At 40.6% G+C, this 24,104-nt stretch overlaps 2 protein-coding genes and 1 pseudogene across 2 annotated transcripts in view; 2 read left to right on the top strand and 1 right to left on the bottom strand.

The window, feature by feature from the left end:
- Positions 1-3,269, bottom strand: part of LOC133664518 (DCN1-like protein 1) — a 39,224-nt gene extending 35,955 nt beyond the window's left edge. The window contains exon 1 of the mRNA XM_062069212.1: positions 3,159-3,269. Coding sequence (XP_061925196.1) covers positions 3,159-3,161 — 3 coding nt within the window. The 5' untranslated portion in view covers positions 3,162-3,269. The remainder of the gene's footprint in view (positions 1-3,158) is intronic.
- Positions 3,270-3,472: 203 nt separating this feature from the next.
- Positions 3,473-4,761, top strand: LOC133665292 (SET domain-containing protein 9-like). Its single transcript, XM_062070547.1, has one exon. The coding sequence runs from the start codon at positions 3,515-3,517 to the stop codon at positions 4,355-4,357; it is 843 nt and encodes a 280-aa protein (XP_061926531.1). The 5' UTR covers positions 3,473-3,514; the 3' UTR covers positions 4,358-4,761.
- Positions 4,762-20,227: 15,466 nt separating this feature from the next.
- Positions 20,228-23,812, top strand: LOC133665380 (class I histocompatibility antigen, F10 alpha chain-like; annotated as a pseudogene).
- The last annotated feature ends 292 nt before the right edge of the window (positions 23,813-24,104 follow it).

A 24,104-nucleotide genomic window follows, 5' to 3' on the forward strand; every position in this document is an offset into this window, starting at 1 on the left:
CTGTTATGTTAGATCCACTATGGACTGGACTCTCACTATTATGTTAGATCCACTATGGACTGGACTCTCACTATTATGTTAGATCCACTATGGACTGGACTTTCACTGATATGTTGGATCCACTATGGACTGGACTTTCACAATATTATGTCAGACCCACTATGGACTGGACTCTCACTATTATGTTAGATCCACTATGGACTGGACTTTCACTGATATGTTGGATCCACTATGGACTGGACTTTCACAATATTATGTCAGACCCACTATGGACTGGACTCTCACTATTATGTTAGATCCACTATGGACTGGACTTTCACTGATATTTTGGATCCACTATGGACTGGACTTTCACAATATGATGTCAGACCCACTATGGACTGGGCTCTCACTATTATGTTAGATCCACTATGGACTGGACTCTCTCTATTATGTTAGATCCACTATGGACTGGACTCTCACTATTATGTTAGATCTACTATGGACTGTAATCTCTCACTATTATGTTAGATCCACTATGGACTGGACTCTCACTATTATGTTAGATCTACTATGGACTGGACTTTCACAATATTATGTCAGACCGACTATGGACTGGACTCTCACTATTATGTTAGATCCACTGTGGACTGGACTCTCACTATTATGTTAGATCCACTATGGACTGGACCAGGGGTGGGCAATTAATTTTTACCGGGGGCCGCATGAGCTACCCGAGCACTGCTGGAGGGCCACATCGACAATATTTCAATTAAATTTTGCTCAATATTATTTTTGATATATACCGTAAGATAAATAATAATAATAATAATAGTAATAATAATAATAGTAATACTTCAACATAGTGTGTGTAACAGCATTCCATGACTTATATATATAAATTAACATTAATAATAAATGACAGTAAAATAAGCACACGTATGACTGAGGAGTCATAGTGTAACTTTGTGTGGTGTTTGAGTTGTCCGACTTTTTGTGTGGCCTTAAACGCACCAGTGGTTTAGTGCTATGCGTGTTGGTGACAGATGACAAGTTGGTTTTGGCCTGGTTTGTACGGCAGAAAATGACTAGTTTTTCGAGATATAATTGTTTTACTCATGTTTTTGGTGTGGTTATGTCCGAATATAAACAGTTTTGTTCAATAAAGTGATCGATATAATTCCTGTCCTCGAAGCATCTCGATAGACGTTACAATAATTGAACGGTGTTCAATTGAACGGTGTTGACGAACACCGTTAGGGCCGCTTGTTGTCACTGTCACTCAAAGTTGCATTGCATAATTACATAGAATAAATATGTTTATTTTGTTTATAATTCAGATGGGATTTGATTTGGTGCGCGGCATATACTTGCTGCGCGCAGCAGACGCTTGAGCAGTGCGCAATTGCGCAGGCACGCACCTTAGGTGAGGGGACGTTGCTTTGCAGTTCATGTGTTGTTGAAAACACGGCATTCATCATCAACTTTTCTCTTTTTGGCGTCTCGGGTGTAAACCGTGCATCACTTGTCGCTGCATGTGCACCTTCACTCGCAGGTTACACACGGACACACGCCCATAAATAATACTTTTCAAAATAAAAGCAGCACAGTTGTATTGCGCGCAGGACATAGATGTTTTTTCAACTTTATTTTGTAATTGCAGTTGTTCACATTCACTCACAATCACGCATACGTCCACACGGAAGTAATACAAATAACGATTTTCAAAACAAAAGCAGCACCGTTGTATTGCACACTCGACATAGATACTTTTTTAAATTTATTTTGTAATTTATAATTGGCCTCACGCGGGCCGGACAGGGACGCACAAAGGGCCGGATGCGGCCCGCGGGCCGCAGAATGCCCAGGTCTGGACTGAACTCTCACAATATAATGTTAGATCCACTATGGACTGGACTCTCCCTATTATGTTAGATCCACTATGGACTGGACTCTCACTATTATGTTAGATCTACTAGGGACTGTACTCTCTCACTATTATGTTAGATCCACTATGGACTGGACTCTCACTATTATGTTAGATCTACTATGGACTGGACTTTCACAATATTATGTCAGACCCACTATGGACTGGACTCTCACTATTATGTTAGATCCACTATGGACTGGACTCTCACTATTATGTTAGATCCACTATGGACTGGACTCTCACTATTATGTTAGATCCACTATGGACTGGACTGGACTTTCACAATATTATGTCAGACCCACTATGGACTGGACTCTCACTATTATGTTAGATCCACTATGGACTGGACTCTCACTATTATGTTAAAACCACTATGGACTGGACTCTCACAATATTATGTTAGATCCACTATGGACTGGACTGTCACTATTATGTTAGATCCACTATGGACTGGATTCTCACTGGTATGTTGGATCCACTATGGACTGGACTTTCACAATATTATGTCAGACCCACTCGACATCCTTTGCTTTCGGTCTCCCCTACAGAGGGGGGTTACCCACATATGCGGTCCTCTCCAAGGTTTCTCACAGTCATTCACATCGACGTCCCACTTGGGTGAGTTTTTCTTGCCCTTATGAGGGCTCTGTACCGAGGATGTCGTTGTGGCTTGTGCAGACCTTTGAGACACTTGTGATTTGGGGCTATATAAATAAACATTGATTGATTGATTGATTGATTGATGTTGAATTTTGATGGCATAAAGTTACTGAATTGACCGTTTCAGATTGTACCATTCTGAAAAAAATATTATCGTCCCTGAATCGTATCAGCAACCAAAATTTCTGAATCGAATCGTCGTTAAAAACGAATCGTTACACCCCCTGACCTAACAACATAGAACCTTAAGTTAGCACCAACAACACTACAGTAGGGAGACTATTTAGGCACTAGAAGACTGTTGACAGCTGTGCCAAACTGACGATCATTTTACACCTTACGAGTCGACAATATTACGATGTTGTATCATCGCGATGATGAGTTGTTATCAAACCTTGCAGCTCTGCTAGCTAAATGGACGAGTTGGCCTCATTACCTTCAGCTAGTTAGCGCATGCTAACATGCAGAGGTACGTTTGTTTACGACTCATAAGAGCTGTTTTAAGTTCATTAAGACGCTTTGTTGACTACACCGATCATGTTATCGCAATGTGTTGTGTTAACAACGAACAAAGCGTAATATTTCTTACCATGTTTGTCTCTGCCCGTCTCCCTTTCCTCCCATCAAGCTGGCTAACGCGTGTAAAGTTGTTGCAGAAACAAAAGGTGTTCCGGTTGAAACTATGCTTTTCACAATAAAATACACAGCCACGTTTTAGTCGTTGGTAAATCCCAAACAACGCACCAAATACGGTTTTTTCATTCTTTGAAGAATATAACAGTTAATATTGTACGCACATACTAAAGTTTTTTTGCTATAAAAAGTAAAGGTACCAACAATGGGTTGCAATGATGCTTTTATAATGAAACACTTTGCCGGAAGTGACCAAATCATTGTTGTGAATGATCAGTTCCAATAAGTACGAGTGTCCGCACGTCTCTCTGAATGTTTAGACACGTACTGGAGAGGTTACAGGTCAAGTGGAAGTCGTACCGACACCGGTTTGTGCCTTGGATTGCACTTAACATTTCTAAAAATGAGAAAACCCTCCGACACGTGAAAAAGCGCTCTGAGGACAAGTTGGTCCCGGACGAAGAGGTGTCAGGAAGCCTGCTGCGGCTCTTCAGAGTCCTCTACAGTCATGGGGCTCATCGTCAAGTGGACCTGCAGGCGGTCAAAGGTCATTTTCACGTACAGGTGACAAGTGGCAACGAACTTAGTGCACACGATGCCATGTTCCGCTCACTTGGCTTCTGTATTGAGCGGAAGCGGAGTACACTGCCTGATGCAGGCTGCGGGGTGTTCGTCTCAAGAGGGGTGGTACCCAAAGGAGCTACAGTTGCCATGTACCCTGGCACCATCTACCAACCCTACGAGCCTATTCTTCTGCAGTCCATCAGAAACCCGTTTGTGTTTCGATGTCTCGATGGTGTCTTGGTTGACGGGAACGACAAAGCCGTCTCCAAAATGGTGTACAAGTCCTGCAGTGCCAGGGACCGAATGGGCCCTTTCGTGATGAGTGACACCAGCTGGCTCACGGTCAGCCCAGATAACCCGCTCGCAGTGGGCCAGTATGTGAACAACTGCTCCAACGAGTGGCCTGCCAACGTGTGTTACCAGGAGTACGATGTCCCCGACACGTTTCCCATTGAGCTTCGCCGATATCTTCCCAATGTCAACTATGGCCCTCACTCACAGGGACCTCTTCGGTGCGTGGTGCTCGTATCGCTCCGTGACATTACAGCAGGCGATGAGCTCTTTTCCAACTACTACACAATTGTACACTAGTCCAGTGTTTTTCAACCTTTTTTGAGCCAAGGCACATTTTTTCCAGAGGCACACCACCAGCAGAAATCATAAACTCAGTTGACAGTTAAAAGTCATTGTCGCAATTGTTGGATATGACTTTAAATCAGTGGTTCTTAACCTTGTTGGAGGTACCGAACCCCACCAGTTTCATATGCACATTTACCGAACCCTTCTTTAGTGAAAAATAAAATGTTGTTTTTTTTCAAATTCAAGACAAAGTTATATGTTTTTTGTAACACTTTAGTATGGGGATCATATTCTAAGTAACAAAGACTTAAAGGCCTACTGAAATGAAATTTTCTTATTTAAACGGGCATAGCAGATCCATTCTATGTGTCATACTTGATCATTTCGTGATGTTGCCATATTTTTGCTGAAAGGATTTAGTAGAGAACAACGACGATAAAGTTCGCAACTTTTGATCGCTGATAAAAAAAGCCTTGCCTGTACCGGAAGTAGCGTGACGTCACAGGAGGAAGGGCTGCTCACATTTTCCCATTGTTTTCAATGCAGCGAGAGAGATTCGGACCGAGAAAGCGACGATTACCCCATTAATTTGAGCGAGGATGAAAGATTCGTGGATGAGGAACGTGAGAGTGAAGGACTAGAGTGCAGTGCAGGACGTATCTTTTTTCGCTCTGACCGTAACTTAGGTACAAGGGTTAATTGGATTCCACACTGTCTCCTTTTTCTATTGTGGATCACGGATTTGTATTTTAAACGACCTCGGATACTATATCCTCTTGAAAATGAGAGTCGAGAACGCAAAATGGACATTCACAGTGACTTTTATCTCCATGACAATACATCGGTGAAGCTCTTTAGCTACGGAGCTAACGTGATAGCATCGGGCTTAAATGCAGATAGAAACAAAACAAATAAACCCCTGACTGGAAGGATAGACAGAAAATCAACAATACTATTAAACCATGGACATGTAACTACACGGTTAATGCTTTCCAGGCTGGCGAAGCTTAACAATGCTGTTGTTAACGACGCCATTGAAGCTAACTTAGCAACGGGACCTCACAGAGCTATGCCAAAAACATTAGCTATCCACTTACGCCAGCCAGCCCTCATCTGCTCATCAACACCCGTGCTCACCTGCGTTCCAGCGATCGACGGAGCGACGAAAGACTTCACCCGATCATAGATGCGGTCGGCGGCCCGGAGACAGAGGAAGTCAAGGTGAGGTCGCCGGCTAGCGCGTCTGCTATCCATCTCAAAGTCCTCCTGGTTGTGTTGCTGTAGTCCGCCACTAATACACCGATCCCACCTACAACTTTCTTCTTTGCAGTCTTCATTGTTCATTAAACAAATTGCAAAAGATTCACCAACACAGATGTCCAGAATACTGTGGAATTTTGAGATGAATACAGAGCTTTTTGTATTGGATTCAATGGGGCCGAATACTTCCGTTTCAACGATTGACGTCACGCGCATACGTCATCTTACATAGACGTTTTCAACCGGAAGTTTAGCGGGAAATTTAAAATTGCACTTTATAAGTTAACCCGGCCGTATTGGTATGTGTTGCAATGTTAAGATTTCATCATTGATATATAAACTATCAGACTGCGTGGTCGGTAGTAGTGGGTTTCAGTAGGCCTTTAGTATTGAATCAAAATCAATGTTATTATGAATTATTGACCTATCCAATGTTCCCATTACTTCACATCAAATATTGCACTTTGAAAACTATTTTTGGTGGAAGATTTAGCATATTTTCAGCCCTTTGAGACACTTGTGATTTAGGGCTATATAAATAAACATTGATTGATTGATTGATATTTTGTGTTTGCCATTAAAAACATAGTTTTGTTTGACAAAAAAGGGCGGAAAACAAACAAACAAAAAAACTACATAAAAAAAAATAAAACATTTTGAAATGAGGAATAGATCTGAAGTTGATGTAGACTCCAGAGATTTAAGCGTTAAATATAAAATGTATGTATGCCCTGGCACACCATTATCATCATTTCATGACCCAAGCAAAACACTTTTTATACTGAAATAAATACACCTACAACTTATTAAATAAAAACATAGAAAAAATTACCAGCAGCGGTAAAGTTTAGATCCATGAAGGAAAGAAAAAAGTGAATGAATGTTTATAACTGAATACATTTACATATGTATACACATTTGTTTTCTTTTGTATTATTTTTTTAAATGAATTAAGTAACGTTTATGACAACCTTTTTCCAAAACACAATATAGAATGTGAGATATAACAAGATAATGCATACATTTGTCATTTGTTTTCAAAACGCTTTCAAAAAAGTGGGACCCCAAAAATGTACTGTGGGACCCCATTTTTATGACTTGATGGGGTCCCTGGGACCCCATTTTGAAAATTCCTAGCGCCAACACTGCTGTCAACAGAGGAGAAAAAATGCTTTATTTAAATAAATATATTACTTATAAAGCAAGTTTGAGTATCATTGGTAAATGTTCACATAGTCCCGGCCTTGGCGTGCATATATGTGTCCTCTTTTTGCAATTTCAGAATATGGTCAGCCTATTTATGTGGGCTTGAAAAGAGAGTGTGCTGTCCAGGATGACACCCAGACTCCTAACTTGGGAGGAGGGTGAGACGGAGGAATGGCAGAGAGTAACGGACAAGCTGTTGGTTTTGGCTAGAATGAGGTTTGTACCTACAAGTAAGATAACATTGTAAACAGAGTGTCTCTTAATAAAAGTCCTGGCCCTGATGGTTTACTCTTTCAATTATGTCAAACATTTTGTGCGTCTTCAACAAAGCTTTAGATTTAGGCGAACTGGCAGAAACAATGAAACAAGGTACCATCACTCTTGTACCTAAACCTAAGATATTCTCTAGTAAAAACTGGAGGTCCATTACTTTGCTGAACTCAGATTACAAAATTCTAACTTCTTTATATGCTAGAAGACCAAAACCTTCTTTGGAAGAAATCCTTTCATGAAAGGTGGTCACATATCCGACAATGTTTAGTGCTGGATATGATGGACTACTCTGCGATGAGGTGGCGACTTGTCCAGTGTGTACCCCGCCTTCCGCCCGATTGTAGCTGAGAGAGGCCACGAAGGGAATAAGAGGTAGAAAATGGATAGATTGATGGATGGATGATGGACTACTCACATCTTTTATTCTTTCTTTTACATTTCTATAAAGCTTTCGACTCTGTAGAACATAAGTTCATAAATAAAGCCAAGACGTATTTGGGGTTGGTGTCAAGTTTAGAAAAATGGTCCAAACTATTTATAATGGTATTAACAGCAGTGTCGCTCTTTGGGAAGGTTCCTCTCAAAGATTTGAACTTAAACGAGGTATCAGATAGGGTTGTCCAATTTCTCCTCTTTGTTTTTAATTACAGCTGATATGTTGAACTTCTACATGGTCAACTGCATTCACGCAGAAGGAATCAGTGTTGGAGAACAAACTGTATTAATTCTTAGCCAACTAGCAGACAATACTTGCATCTTTCTCCAAAATGACCAGCAGGTCCCAGTCTTCTTCCAGGGTTTGCAGGACTTTTAACATGCTTCTGGTTTGGTGATTCATAGGAGGAAGAAGTGTGAAATAATGTTTAAAAGTTGTCCACCAAAAGTTGTTGCATTCTGGGGGAAAAACTAAAGAAGTACAGGTGGAAATAATTCCTACATTTTTGTAAGTCATATTTAGCCAAATTCGTACTAGATGTTCCTCCAGAATGCACATTTTGTCATACTGAAAAACAATCAGCCATTTGTTTTTTCATTGTCCCTTCTCCCAATTGTTTTGCACTGAAGTGTCATTTATGCTTTACTACTTTCCACACAATTGTTGAGCTAAAAAAAGAAATGGTTTTCTTTTTAGATTGTAATTTTAATCAAAAGGTGGGGAATGCAATAAAAGTGTTATGTCTTTTAGGTACATTTCACATTCCTAAATCCAGAGTGTTATCATGCAAACCAAATATAACAACTAAAAACATGTACAAGTGACTAGAAATAAAGGAAAATAAAAATGCCATCTTAACCTCCCACCTTCTAAAAACAATTGTAAAAACCATCACCATCAGAGAAAATATAAATGTAGTTTCATTTTGTTTGCTATCAATGTTTTCTAGCTAGCAACGTTAGCTATGGTTATGGTGTTAGTTTATTCCCAGCATTTGTTGCCACTATCTTAATAATTCCACTGTAGGCCCTCTTTGACTTCCTGTTGGATTTGTTTCTGCAACTGCCTTCTGGACATTGGATTTATGCCTCTTTTTTTTACTCTTTTTGAACTTTCCAGTGACACAATAATTGCTTGTAGCTGTCATTAGATGAGGATCAGAATCATTTCAATGTACACAAACAAATAGTGTATTGGGAAGAATGACTCTAAAATATTGTAAATAATTGTATACATTGTTGTTTTTACTGTAAATCCTCCTTAAGGTGCTCACATATCCCCATGCTTTAACTGTGAAATACAATTTTATAATTGTTTCCCTAATTTAAAGAATTTAGCCAAATTGTAATAATATAGATAGCAATACACTGAACAAGTAAGAATAAAATGTGTTTATGAACGTGTGAATAAAAGTTAGCACAGAATAAAAAGAAGGCAGAGATTAATTCATTGATTAATATACGAAGTCATTAATGTCTCAAATAGAATTGTTTTACAATGTCTATAACTTTATTTTTCTATTGAAAAATACGTTTTCTCTCTGTTTTTGAAGGGCTGAATAAAGTCTTGTCAACATCAGAATCGCAATTTTTTTTAGATGACATTTTTCTCCGAGGTTATATTTAACTTAATTTTTGTGAAGAATTGTTGTACATTTTTGCTTAGTTTTCTTTGTACGTCATTTTGACTGTTTGAAAAAGCACCAAATCATTGAATTTCAATATTTTATATTCAAATGGAGTGTTTGAATGTTCTCTATATCCAATATTATGTAAAAAAGGGCCAAAGTCGGAACCTGAAAAACAAAACAGATTTGAATCTGAAAAAGATGCGGAACTTGGAAAAAAGTAAATGAAACTGTAAAAAGTAAAAATGTAATCTGAAAAAGTAGAAAGCTGTAATATTAAAATATACATAAATGACAAGAAATAATTAATAAAAACATATTTTTGTGTGAAAATTATATTTAACCTGAAAAATATTTTTTATTTTGAATACACTGAGGTATTTTTAAACATCTGAACTTTTAGTTTCAGAGTACATTTTTTTTCAAGTGCAAAACTTTTGTCCCTAATGTACCTCCATATAAATGAATGAGCAAGTAAACAACAATTAATGGCCAATGCATTAACCTCTTATTTGAATAAAGTGCAACCAACACTTTATCTTCAATTAACTACACTCAACTTTTTCTGCTCACATTTCAAACATTCAAGCACACGTCACACACCTTCTCTTAAAGGCACACACACACACGCACACGCACACACACACACACACACACACACACACACACACACACACACACACACACACACACACACACACACACACACACACACACGCACACCCACACACACACACACACACACACACACACACACACACACACACACACACACACACACACACACACACACACACACACACACACACACACACATACACACATCACTATTGTCTTGTGGTGTTTATGACCTTTCTCCACCACCGTAGTTATCCGCCATTTTAGTTTTGGTGAGGCCTCAGACAGGGAAATAGACGTAACATTTCAAATGTTCATTATTACAAGTGTTAAACTTCATATAGAGTCTTAGATCCAATGTTTTCCTCTCAATAAAATGGATGGATTCCCTTTTAAAAAGGATGTTGGATCCTCTTGGAAGGCAAAGTTTAGCAGCACAAATGGATGTAGTTGACATTGAGGAATATGTATGCTGCTCAAATCTCTCAGTAAAGTTATTCATTGGATTATACCTTTTGTTTTGAACTTTATTACACCTTGGAGCGCTTTTTCCGGTCCATTTTTTTCCTGCTTTCCCTATCTGCGCCTAATGACTGAGCTACGTGACGTCATTTCTTGTGATGTCCCACGTGGCATTTCTTGTGGGACAGGATTCGTTCCCAGGGATTTGAATAAAGAACCAACTCTTTTTCTTTACTATAGTGGTCTCGATAACGGGTACCGGTTCTCAAAAAGGGATTCGAGTCCGAGGACTCGGTCCTTTTCTTATCGAACAACCGGGAAAATCGGTTTCGAGTATCATCCCTAGGTACATTACATGGGACATGGAAGTGTCAAAGAGCTTGGTAGATGAGAATACATCTAAAGGTCAAATATAGTGTAGAAATGCACCCAATTGCAGGAAATGTAGTCTTCATTTTCTACATTTTCTTTCAGGGTTTGTGTGGCAGCACTTTCTGCTGATAAATATCTTTGTTTTTTATCAAAGGGTGTTCACATCCCTGCAATTTGACAATGTCTTTAATTGAGTGTAGTGAGGTGTGTGTAAATGTATCTCCATGTCACTAACACCATACCTGCCTTCATAGTGTCAGTGTGTCACTATTTCATCTTGATCTTGTTCTTGATGGAGCCTGGTGTATAGCTTGCTTTTGTCTAACTCTGCTTTACTTATCCTTGTTTTTACACAGAGTTCTGGATTGAAAAGAGCACAGTTGGAATGTAGGTTGTTAGACAAAGTTCAAGTCATGAAGTAGAGGGCATGGGCATGGTTGTTGAGGGTATGAAGGTTTTGGACAATGTGGACAATGTCACATTGGCTGTTGTTATGCTGTTTGGACTTATGCCTGCCCTCAACCTCAGCTACACTTTTGAGCTCATCCAAAACATTTGCATGGAGCTGCTTTGATCATTAGTGAGGTCTTAGAACATGCTACTTGGAAGCTTCAACGTGTTGAGCTGGTGTAAAGATGGAAAAGCACAGCTGTAGGACAACATTAGAAAATTATGTGTGTCCCAAAGTCACCAGCCTTGGCGTCACTATAGACAGGGATTTTAAATTTGACAAACAAGTCAATGGCGTTTTAAAATCGTGTTTTTATCGTCTTCGTCTTTTAGCAAAGGTAAAACCATTTTTATCTTTTAACCTTTTTGAACAAGTCGTGCATGCTTTTATTTCAAGTCGCCTGGACTACTGCAATGCACTTTATGCTGGCATTAGCCAAAAAGCTCTCTCCGGGTTGCAGTTAGTCCAGAACGCGGCAGCACGACTTTTAACAGAGCCAGGAAACGCCAGCATATAACCCCAATTCTTCGGAGTTTGCACTGGCTCCCTGTTCATTTTAGAATTGATTTTAAATCCTTGCTGTTTGTTTTTAAAGCTTTACATGGACTGGCACCTCAGTATATCTCGGACCTCATCCAAATTTACATTCCTGCGCGCGCTCTGAGATCCGAGAGCCAGCTCCAGCTCGTGGTGCCCAGGACGAGACTTAAAACCAGGGGAGACAGGGCCTTCTCTGTGGTCGGCCCTAAACTCTGGAACACTCTGCCCCTCCATGTTCAAACTGCTCCCACAGTGGAGTGTTTTAGGTCTCGTCTTAAGACCCACTTTTATTCTTTGGCTTTTAACACTACGTGAGTTGTGTGGTCTTCTGTCCTCTGTTGTCCTGTGTGTTTTTTTTTAATACATTTTGATGTCTATTTTACTGTTTTAATTGGTTTTACCCTTTAAAATCATTTTTAATCATATTTATTTTTTATATTGTCTCTGTATTGGTTTTCTATTCATTTATTCTTTGTTTTTATTCAGTTATTGGTATAGCATAATATTGTTTTTAATATTGTTTTTAACATGGCTGTGCAGCACTTTGGAAACATTCTTGTTGTGTAAATGTGCTATATAAATAAAGTGGATTGGATTGGATTGAACATACATTTTCATACATTGTATACATTGCATTGTCCTTTTGCAAACAACTCAATGTTCTAATAACTCCTTATATTACTCAAGCAGAAATGTGCAAAGAAACAATATACATTGTACAGTACTATCATAGGTATTACACCTTTCATTAATCAGGTGACAATTGGCGAGGCTTCATTAAAGACTTGGCCTGAACTTTACTCTTAAAGGCCTACTGAAAGCCACTACTACCGACCACGCAGTCTGATAGTTTATATATCAATGATGAAATCTTAACATTGCAACACATGCCAATACGGCCGGGTTAACTTATAAAGTGCAATTTGAAATTTCCCGGGAAATATCCGGTTGAAAACGTCTCGGTATGATGACGTTTGCGCGTGACGTCACGAGGTCAAAGGAAGTATTCGGACCCAATGTGTCACCACACAAACTGCTCTGTTTTCATCGAACAATTCCACAGTATTCTGGACATCTGTGTTGGTGAATCTTTTGCAATTTGTTTAATGGACAATGGAGACTGCAAAAAAGGAAGTTGTAGGTGCGATCGGTGTATTAGCGGCGGACTACAGCAACACCAACACCAGGAGGTTGTGTTGTGTTTGAGCTGGATAGCAGACGAGCTACCGTGAGTACAGCTTTGGCTTCCAAACATTTGATCGCTTGCCCGTACGTGCGTGTCGCTATGTGCATGTCACGTACGTAACTTTGGGGAAATATATGTTTCTTGCCGACTCTGATGGCGGCCGGGGTGTTGTCGAAAGCTACAATGCCCGCCGCCGCCGCTCCGTAGCTAAGTTAGCTTCAATGGCTCGTTAGCAACATCATTGTTAAGCTTCGCCAAGCTGGAAATTATTAACCATGTATTTACATGTTCATGGTTTAATAGTATTGTTGATCTTCTGTCTATCCTTCCAGTCAGGGTTTTTTAAAATTTTGTTTCTATCTGCATTGGAGCCTGATGCTATCACGTTAGCTCCGTAGCTAAAGTGCTTCAACGATGTATTGTCGTGGAGATAAAAGTCACTGTGAATGTCCATTTCGCGTTCTCGACTCTCATTTTCAAGAGGATATAGTATCCGAGGTGGTTTAAAATACAAATCCGTGATCCACAATAGAAAAAGGAGAGAGTGTGGAATCCAATGAGACCTTGTACCTAAGTTACGGTCAGAGCGAAAAAAAATACACTGCACTGCCTCTCTAGTCATTCACTCTAACGATCCTCATCCACGAATCTTTCATCCTCGCTCAAATTAATGGGGTAATCGTCGCTTTCTCGGTCCGAATCTCTCTCGCTCCATTGTAAACAACGGGGAATTGTGAGGAGTCCTACCTCTTGTGACGTCACGCTACTTCCGGTATAGGCAAGGCTTTTTTTAATCAGCGACCAAAAGTTGCGAACTTTATTGTCGTTTTTCTATACTAAATCCTTTCAGCAAAAATATGGCAATATCGCGAAATGATCAAGTATGACACATAGAATGGATCTGCTATTCCCGTTTAAATAAAAAAAATTCATTTCAGTAGGCCTTTAATCATTCATGAAACCTTTACAAAGAAAACTCTTATTTGTAAAAAGTAATGTCTCATTCCTTATTTTGAGTAAGCTTTAATTGTTATTATTTGTTACTGAAATTGTGTTTGCAATGATTTGGAGTAAGGTTTACTAAAGACAATTTCCAGTGTCAGTCTCTGAGGTACACGGTGCACTAAAGAGCCTGGACACAAGTAAAGCAGCAGGACCTGACCAAATGATACCTTTTCTCTTCAGATTGGCTGCACATTTTTTTGCTGAGCCTCTCTCATGTATTTTTCAATGAATGAATGAATGTATTTATTTGGGCAGACAGACATATATAGCAACACTTCATCACTCTTTGTAGTTTGACAGACATGCACCGAAAAGGGATACGGGAAAAAAGCAGGAATGCTTATCCATGTCCCGCCCCTAATTTACAATCAACTTATATGTTGGTGATATATGTTGGTTATATAGTCCAAGTTTCAACAGCAGATTTGATGGATACATGACAATTTCAGAACAAGTATAAGATATGATAATGACAAGTCAGTATACATACACCAATATGGATATAATAGCATTGAGTGACCATGATATTAGCTCCATCTTGCCTGGGTATCTTTTGTCTTCTGAAGCCTTGTCTGGTGTGTTATGTCCCTTATTCCACAGTGACTTCTTTTGCACCTGTGTCCCACAGTTGAGATAGTCCAAACAACTGTTTTTGATAGTTTCCCAACAACACATTTTTTTTACCGCAAGGTTGAATACTCTTAGGCTAGAAGACAGAAGAATTTCTCCGCTCACATTGTCCCACAGTTTCACCCCCGCTATAGATAACGTTTGAGCCTTGAATGTGGAATTTACTATGTTATGTTTGAATTTCAGAATTGTGGATCATCTCTGAGTGAAAACAGACTCTGTATATTTGCAGGTTGAGCCCTTTGTGTGGCCATAAACATAACTTGAAGGCTACTGTATTGGATTATATCATGTAGTTTAAGAAAATGACTCATTATGAACAGATCATTGGTATGAGCTCTATATGGGGCATAATGTACTGTGTATCATTCTAATTGTCTTTTTCTTTTCACTTTTTATGCCTTTTAACCTGAGTCTTACAAGTAAAAATCAGGAAATGGGCCTTTCTTCTTCCCCTGTTAAAAGGAGGTGAATCCACAAATATAAATAACTCGATTTCCAAATTGGGTTAATGTTGTAAGAATTAGTGAGAAGTGCTTTCTGATGACTTCACAGCCCTGAAACACTGCTCACATAAATCGTGATGTCTAATTATGCTGAATTAGCCAATAAAGTCATATTTGATATAACTTCAATTCCCAACCTTTTTGACACTTGGGCCCCATGTTCCCAGTACAAAGGGGCCCACTCAAATATGAACACTGAATGTGTAATCTTACACTTGATTGTTATGGTATTCAATGTGACCTACTTACAGTTGAACATGTGTAAACCTTGTCACATGATGTGAAACCACACTGCAAAAAGTCGGTGTTCAAAAACAAGAAAACAAATACAAAAATTAGGGGTATTTTACTTGAACTAAGGAAAATGATCTGCCAATAGAACAAATGGTAAATGGGTTATACTTGTATAGCGCTTTTCTACCTTTTGTAAGGAACTCAAAGCGCTTTGACACTATTTCCACATTCACTAATTCACACACACACACACACACACACACACACACACACACACACACACACACACACACACGCACACGCACACGCACACGCACACGCACACGCACACGCACACGCACACGCACACAGTTGTTATTGTTGATGAAAAGTAAGATGCAGGCTATGATTATTAGTGTCAATGTGGACTTCCTCACTGGTCAGACAACACAATGAAATGAAAATAATGTCAAAGAAGAGGGGAAGTGATGACTCCATGTTAGTTGGTAGAGTAAAAGACAAGCTGCAAAAAAAGAGGACTATGTCTAGAGTGTAGGCAGTGCTGTTAAGTTTCTCTGTGTGTGAATAAGTGGAAACTTTGAGGCATGATGCAGCTGACTTGTTGATCAACTAGTTTGAGAAGAATGTTTTTCTTTTCTTCATAAGTGGACTGTACTTTTCACTTTTGTAAATATTGACTATTGTGTGTGAAGTCCTACTAATGGTGAACATCCAGTTGAAGAATTAGGCCATCAAGTTAAGCTCAATGGGTTGAAAAATGTGGATCAAGGATACTTGATTGAATTGATTTGACTTTTATATTTGAGATTGTCACCTTATTGTGGTTAAGAGCTACCAGCAGGAGCTTAGTCTTCAGGTGGCACACCCAAGTTGCACAGGTGTGACAAAGTACAATCCTCTTCTCCAGGATGGAGTTGGACTCACAGGGCCTGATTTATTCAAGGTTTGCGTGTACTAAAAGAGGTGCAAAGCTGATGGCACACGCAGAGCTGATCTACTAAACCTGTGCAAAGTGGATTGTGTCTCTTAAGTGAGCAGAATAAGGCGTGCAATCCGTCTCTGTCTTCATTAATATGCAAAATATATGCTGATCATTAAAACAGCCACAATACTGGGAGAAAATGCCAATATAATGATTGATCACGCCCAATATGATTGATCAACACTCATGGCTGTGGTGCCAGCACTATTTAGCTTTTATTTAGTAAGTGTGCACACTGACACTTCCACGCACGGCTGCAGGATCACTGCTTGTGCTCCACACACACACATTTTACACATAGATAGATAATATCAGCAACATCATTTTATAACTGCTAAACCACTTAAGGGGCTAATTCAAACACATTTGATTGATGCGTTTTTGTGGACTTTATTAGTTTTTAATGTTCTTTTTTTTCAATATACAAAAGCAGTGAAGTTGTCACGTTGTGTAAATGGTAAATAAAAAGAGAATACAACAGATCATTTTCAACTTATATTCAATTGAATGTACTGCAAAGACAAGATACTAAACGTTCAAACTGGAAAACTTTATTTTTTGCAAATATTAGCTCACTTGGAATTTGATGCTTGCAACATGTTGTAAAAAAGCTGGCACAAGTGGCAAAAAAGAGTGAGAAAGTTGAGGAATGCTCATCAAAGACTTATTTGGAACATCCCACAGGTGAACAGGCTAATTGGGAACAGGTGGGTGCCATGATTGGCTATAAAAGCAGCTTCCATGAAATTCTCACTCATTCACAAACAAGGACGGGGCGAGGGTCACCACTTTGTCAACAAATGCCTGAGCAAATTGTTTAAGAACAACATTTCTCAACAAGGAATTTAGGGATTTCACCATCTACGCTCCGTAATATCATCAAAAGGTTCAGAGAATCTGGAGAAATCACTGCATGTAAGCGGCAAGGCTGAAAAACAACATTGAATCCCCATGACCTTCAATCCCTTAGGCAGTACTGCATTAAAAAGTGACATCAGTGTGTAAAGGATATCACCACATGGGCTCAGGAACACTTCAGAAAACCACTGTCAGTAACTACAGTTGGTCGCTACACCTGTAAGTGCAAGTTAAAACTCTACTATGCAAAGCAAAAGCCATTTATCAACAACACCCAGAAACGCCACCAGCTTCACTGGGCCCGAGCTCATCTAAGATGGACTGATACAAAGTCTGACGAGTCCACATTTCAAATTGTTTTTAGAAACTGTGGAGGTCGTGTCCTCCGGACCAAAGAGGAAAAGAACCATGCGGACTGTTCTATGGTCAAAGTGTAAAAGGCAGCATGTGTGATGGTATGGGGGTGTATTAGTGCCCAAGACATGGGTAACTTACACATCTGTGAAGGCGCCATTAATGCTGAAAGGTACATACAGGTTTTGGAGCAACATATGTTGCCATCCAAGCAACGTTACCATGGACGCCCCTGCTTATTTCAGCAAGACAATGCCAAGCCACGTGTTACATCAACGTGGCTTCATAGTAAAAGAGTGCGGGTACTAGACTGGCCTACCTGTAGTCCAGACCTGTCTCCCATTGAAAATGTGTGGCGCATTATGAAGCCTAAAATACCACAACGGAGACCCCCGGACTGTTGAACAACTTAAGCTGTACATCAAGCAAAAATGGGAAATAATTCCACCTGAGAAGCTTAAAAAATGTGTCTCCTCAGTTCCCAAACGTTTACTGAGTGTTGTTAAAAGGAAAGGCCATGTAACACAGTGGTGAACATACCTTTTTTGCAATGTGTTGCTGCCATTAAATTTTAAGTTAATGATTATTTGCAAAAAATAAATAAATAATGTTTCTCAGTGTGAACATGAAATATCTTGTCTTTGCAGTCTATTCAATTGAATATAAGTTGAAAAGGATTTGTTGTATTCTCTTTTTATTTACCATATACACAACGTGACAACTTCACTGGTTTGGGGTTTTGGATATTAATTATGAAATGCTGTTCCTAGATTACATACATGCTAATAAAACAAACTCTGCAATGATGTATTTTACAGACAAAAAGTGACACAATTCATCCCATGCTTGTGCAACAGCACACATCTCATTGTGACAAATGTGAATGTTTGAAGGGGAACAAAATGTGATCTCTGAAAGGGTTACATGTCTCAAATTCTACACAGTAGGACACCCACCCAGACATACCACATACAGAATCACAATCAGAAATACTTTAATAATCCCCGAGGGGAAATACAGATTTTCAGCACAATCCCATTCAAGTTTAGACAAACATTACAGGGAGACAGAACAGGATCAAACATTACAGGGAGACAGAACAGGATCACTGATGGGTCTGCCAACTTCCGGCGCCCCTTAAAAAAAAGGTGAGAAACAGGTAAACGCTGGGGTCGGGGTGGGGGGTGAGAAAAAAAAAAAATCAGTGTAAGCCTGGGCCCCTGGAGAGGGGGTCCAGACTGAGGCCAAGGGGAAAAAAACTCATAGCCATAGCACACATAAACATGTGTGTAAGAGGGAAACGTCAAAGAACACAAAGGACAATAAAGACATTAAAAGAGCAGAGCTGATGCAACCAGCCACTTCTACACACAGCCGCAAAAGTAAAACAAACACAACAACAAAAAACAAACATATACACTCTGCGGTGTTCCACGCATCGTCTGCTGGGGTGGGCGGAGCATGGCCAGACACAGGAACAGACCCAACATAGCAACCAAGAGAGCCGACTCCACCCTCGGCCGCCCACTAACTCTCGGCCAGTGTCCAGTCTGCATGGATGAGCGAGGATACGTCCAAGGAGACCGAGGTGTCCGATACCTGCTCATTCAGCCAAGACACTGTGAAGCTTGTAAAGCTCCGCAGTCCTGTCTCTTCATCCACATCTCCTCCAGTCTCTCCAAACTCTGCAGTCCTGTCTCTTCATCCACATCTCCTCCAGTCTCTCCAAACTCTGCAGTCCTGTCTCTTCATCCACATCTCCTCCAGTCTCTCCAAACTCTGCAGTCCTGTCTCTTCATCCACATCTCCTCCAGTCTCTCCAAACTCTGCAGTCCTGTCTCTTCATCCACATTTTCTACCGCTTGTCCCTTTTGGGGTCGCGGGGGGTGCTGGAGCCTATCTCAGCTGCATTCAGGCGGAAGACGGGGTACACCCTGGACAAGTCGCCACCTCATCGCAGGGCCAACACAGATAGACAGACAACATTCACACTCACACGGCCTTGACAAGCAATATTAAATAAATGATAAATAACTATGATATAAATAAATGTAACAATGTTATATAGCAAAGTAAAAGTTGTGTTTCTTATCTAAGTAAATGTAAGTCCTTACTACTCACCTATGTGGATAAGTGTTTTCACTTTTGACAGCTACCACAAAATAAAAGTAAAAACATAATAAAAATGATTTATTCATCATAAGAAAGCATCTTTATCTTTCATGACGGTCGCTGCGTTTAGAAACAAGCATGCAGTCAATGTTTGGCTTCACCGTGTCTAATTTCACTTTCGCTTTCTTTGATATTGTGCCAGCAGAAGCGTCTGCCTCACACGTTCAGCACTTTGGCCACAGCCAGTCAAGGGCATGAATGCTTTCTGCTGACTTTTTACTCAGGATGAAACTTCCTGATGCAACCCTGGCCGGGAATCCAAGCCATGCGAGGCAGAGGCGTGTCCCGTTACGCCACCAGGGACGCCTCACGCTTGGGAGACATCATGGAAGTGAAAGTTAAGAGGTGAAATAAAAAGAAAACTTGATGTCTATCAATCATTATTTGTATTGATGCTTTCTTGAGAGGACTACAATACCATCACTGATTGGATGTCATTACTTTCAATCTCACCTTCATTCCTCTTTCCTTCTTTTCTTTCTAACTTGACACACCTTTTGTTTGTCAAGTCAGGTGATTTCCCAGAAAAGCATTTACCTGACGTGGCCACAAGGGGCGCTCTCTAGTGAGTCCAGGAGAAGACTTCTTGTTAGTTGACTGCTTCCACTTTTCTCTTCACAATAGCGTTTGGTCTTCCCTAGTAACAGTGACGCAGCAGAATGCTGACTCCTCATTGGCTCAGGTGGAGCATTATTAAAAGAGCCTCGACATTTCCTGCTTCATTTGTCCTGTTTGCGAGTCAAGCGAGTGTTCGTCACTTTTGTCTTTCTCTGCGGGATTAAAAGTGACAAACATCTTTTTGTTTCGTGCTGACATCATGAACTTATTTTTATTCTTTCTTCTGGTCGTGCAAATGCACAGCGTGACGCCTGGTAAGTCATTTTTATAACTTTATAAATGATTATTCGTCAATCCTTCACTTATTTGACTTCTGAGAGTTTCTATTTCTTATTCATTATATTCATTCTCATATTATTCAAGCCCTTTATTACTTCATCTTGGTTCTTTTTAAACATATTTTATTGTTTACCTTTTTCTTTATCACTCAACAAAATATACAAAGTGTTCCAAGAAAGTTCCAGAAGCAGAGAAATCCGTTATTTGTTTTGGCTTCAGTTGTTCTTATTGAAAGACTTATTTTTCCAAGGCTTGTAAAAAGGAACACTGACTTCCTGAAGTCTTTAACCACGGAAGTGTCAGAAAGTAAACAAGTGTAGTAACATCATCCCGCCACAAGGTGTCAGTAAGAGTCCACATCAAATGGGCAGAACAGTTTGTGTTCATATTCAGCCTCCATTGGAGAAAATATAAGTTTATTTTCAAAAAGTCCAATAATAAAATATATTATTCATGTGTTGTACTTGTCATAGAACACCATGTGAGTCTTGACTGTGATATCTAGCAGTGTTTCATGTTGACTTTAAGACCCCACTGAAGACTGAATGAGCTCAAATATTCACAGTGCAAGATTGTTGAACATGAAACTAAATAATCAAAAGTCATCTTGTTGTTGTGTTCTTCTTTCAGTGATTCACACGCTGCAGTATTTCCTCACTGCATCCTCTCAAGTTCCAAACTTCCCAGAGTTTGTGAGTGTTGGTTATGTTGATGGAGTTGAGATTAGTTACTATGACAACAACATCAGGAAAGCAGAATCCAAACAGGACTGGATGAACAAAATCACAGCAGAGGATCCAAACTACTGGCAGATGGTAACAGAGGTCTATGTTGTTGGTGAACATGTCTACAAACACAACCTTGAAGTTCTTAAGAAGCGTTTCAACCAAACTGGAGGTTTGTTTATGTTGAACTTTCTACTACTTAAATATATTTGATGTACTCTTTTTATACTGTAGTAAAACACACATTACTGCACTGGTATACCTTGTCTCTGTCCATCCCATAATAACCTACACAAATACTGTGTGTGTGTGTGTGTGTGTGTGTGTGTGTGTGTGTGTGTGTGTGTGTGTGTGTGTGTGTGTGTGTGTGTGTGTGTGTGTGTGTGTGTGTGTGTGTGTGTGTCACTCTGCTTTACAACACTTTGTGTGTCTCAGGTGTTCACATTTACCAGTGGATGTCAGGATGTGAATGGAATGATGAGACTGATGAGGTTAAAGGTTGGTATCAGGAAGGTTATGATGGAGAAGATTTCCTATCGTTGGACATGAAGACATGGACATAAACTGCAGCAAAACCACAAGCTTTCCCTGACAAACTCAAGTTGGACCAGAACATACATAGACTAGACTACGATAAGTATTATTACACTGAGCATTGTCCTTCTTACTTGAAGAAGCATGTGAAGAATGGGAAGAAGGTCCTAATGAGAACAGGTAGAAGCACACCTTGTACTTTCACCTTTTAACATGTTACCACTCCCCCTATAGGAACATTACTGACATTACACTCTTCATACTCTTTTCTCTTCCTCTCACCTTCTCTTCATCTTTACCTCCATCCACCTCTCCTCTTCATCTTTACTTCCATCCACACCTTCTCTCCATCTTTACCTCCATCCACACCTTCTCTCCATCTTTACCTCCATCCACACCTTCTCTCCATCTCTACCTCCATAAACACATTCTCTCCATCTTTACCTCCATCCACACCTTCTCTCCATCTTTACCTCCATCCACACCTTCTCTCCATCTTTACCTCCATAAACACCTTCTCTCCATCTTTACCTCCATCCACACCTTCTCTCCATCTTTACCTCCATCCACACCTTCCCTCCATCCACCTCTCCTCTTCATCTTTACCTCCATCCACACCTTCTCTCCATCTTTACCTCCATCCACACCTTCTCTCCATCTTTACCTCCATCCACACCTTCCCTCCATCCACCTCTCCTCTTCATCTTTACCTCCATCCACACCTTCTCTCCATCTTTACCTCCATCCACACCTTCTCTCCATCTTTACCTCCATAAACACCTTCTCTCCATCTTTACCTCCATCCACACCTTCTCTCAATCTTTACCTCCATCCACACCTTCTCTCCATTTTTACCTCCATCCACACCTTCTCTCCATCTTTACCTCCATCCACACCTTCTCCCCACGTTGTCTTCTGTTCACACGTGACATCACTTCCTGTGCAGAGCTTCCAGAGGTGTTCCTCCTCCAGAAGACGCCGTCCTCTCCGGTCACCTGCATGGCGACAGGTTTCTACCCCGACCTAGCCGACCTGTTTTGGAGGAAAGACGGCGAGCAGATGTTCGAGGACGTGGAGCACGGAGAGCTGCTCCCCAACCACGACGGAACCTTCCAGATGTCGGTGGAGCTGAAAGTGGAGGTGACGGCCGAGGTGGAGGGCAAGTACGAATGTGTGTTCCAGCTGTCTGGCGTCAAGGAGGACCTGCTCACCAAGCTGGAGAGAAGAAGCATCCTGAGCAACGCAAGCCATGAAGGTGAGAAAGACACATTTAGTTGGAGATGTTTCCCATCACAAGTCCACCTGTCACCATTATTGATCCATGTCACCATGACAACGCTTGACGTCTGCATGCAAAGTAGTCATGAAGGTTTCCTCTTCATGCTTTGTCACTCCACTTGTGCTTTTTTGCTCTCCACAGACAACTGGAGCGTCGCCCTCGCTGCCACGGCGGCGGTCGCCGCTGTGGCGGCCGTCCTGGCGGCCATCATCATCGTCATGGTCAGGCGTCACAGAAACAGACAAGGTGAGGGACACCAATGTCCTCTGTCTTCTTCTTCTTCTTCTTCTCGGTCCTGGCCGTGAGTTGATGCTTTCATCCGGGCTGCATGTTTTAGTTGCCTTCCAGCCAAACACTCAAAGATCCACAGAGACAGAGCACACACTCTCACATAGAAACACGTGAGGAAAAAGTCCATTTCACCTTGTTTCCCTTTCATTTCAGCCCAGTACGATCCAGCTCGTAAGTAAAACATCTTTTCTTTGAGCCGCAAGAAACAAAGCCGTGGTGAAGCGTCACTCACATGGAGGTCTGATGTGGAAGTTTAGCCTGAAAATCCCAACTTGAGCTGACTCCTTCACAATAAAAGACCCTCCTGGGGCATATCTGACTTTTGACATGAGTCCTCATGATGAGGATCAACCAAATGAGACCTCAAGTGTGCTGACTCATCAAGAAGGTATTCTAGTCAGGAAGTAGAAGAGCAGCACTCTGCTTCTTCATGTTTCCAAGTCACACCTCAAAGATCTGATGTGAGTGACGAGGCACCTTCTGGATGTTCTTCCTTCACCGTTTGCGTTTGTCCCGCAGCTCGCCACGGCGGCGTGGAGCTCTCCGAGAAGGTGGCGGCTGAAGGCTGAGTAAGTCTGCACCTCCAAATGTTCTTGTGTGAAGATGATGTTCAACTTGCTTCTGTTGGGAATGTGCTGAGTCATCTTCTTCCTCCAGGATGCTTTGTGCACTGGAACACAGAGAGATGTCTCCATCATGGAGATGTGCTTTGTTCTTCATCCCACTGCTCCTCACGCTATTCTTCTTTGCCCGTTAAAATACTTAGAACATCAAACGTTGGTGGCTATAAAATCATTCATGTTTCATGGCCTTGACATCATAACGAGGATTTCTTATTTCTTTGAATGGCCGCTGCTTCTG

Source organism: Entelurus aequoreus, linkage group LG14 (genome assembly GCF_033978785.1).
Source record: "Entelurus aequoreus isolate RoL-2023_Sb linkage group LG14, RoL_Eaeq_v1.1, whole genome shotgun sequence".
In the NCBI taxonomy this organism is placed as follows: domain Eukaryota; kingdom Metazoa; phylum Chordata; class Actinopteri; order Syngnathiformes; family Syngnathidae; genus Entelurus; species Entelurus aequoreus.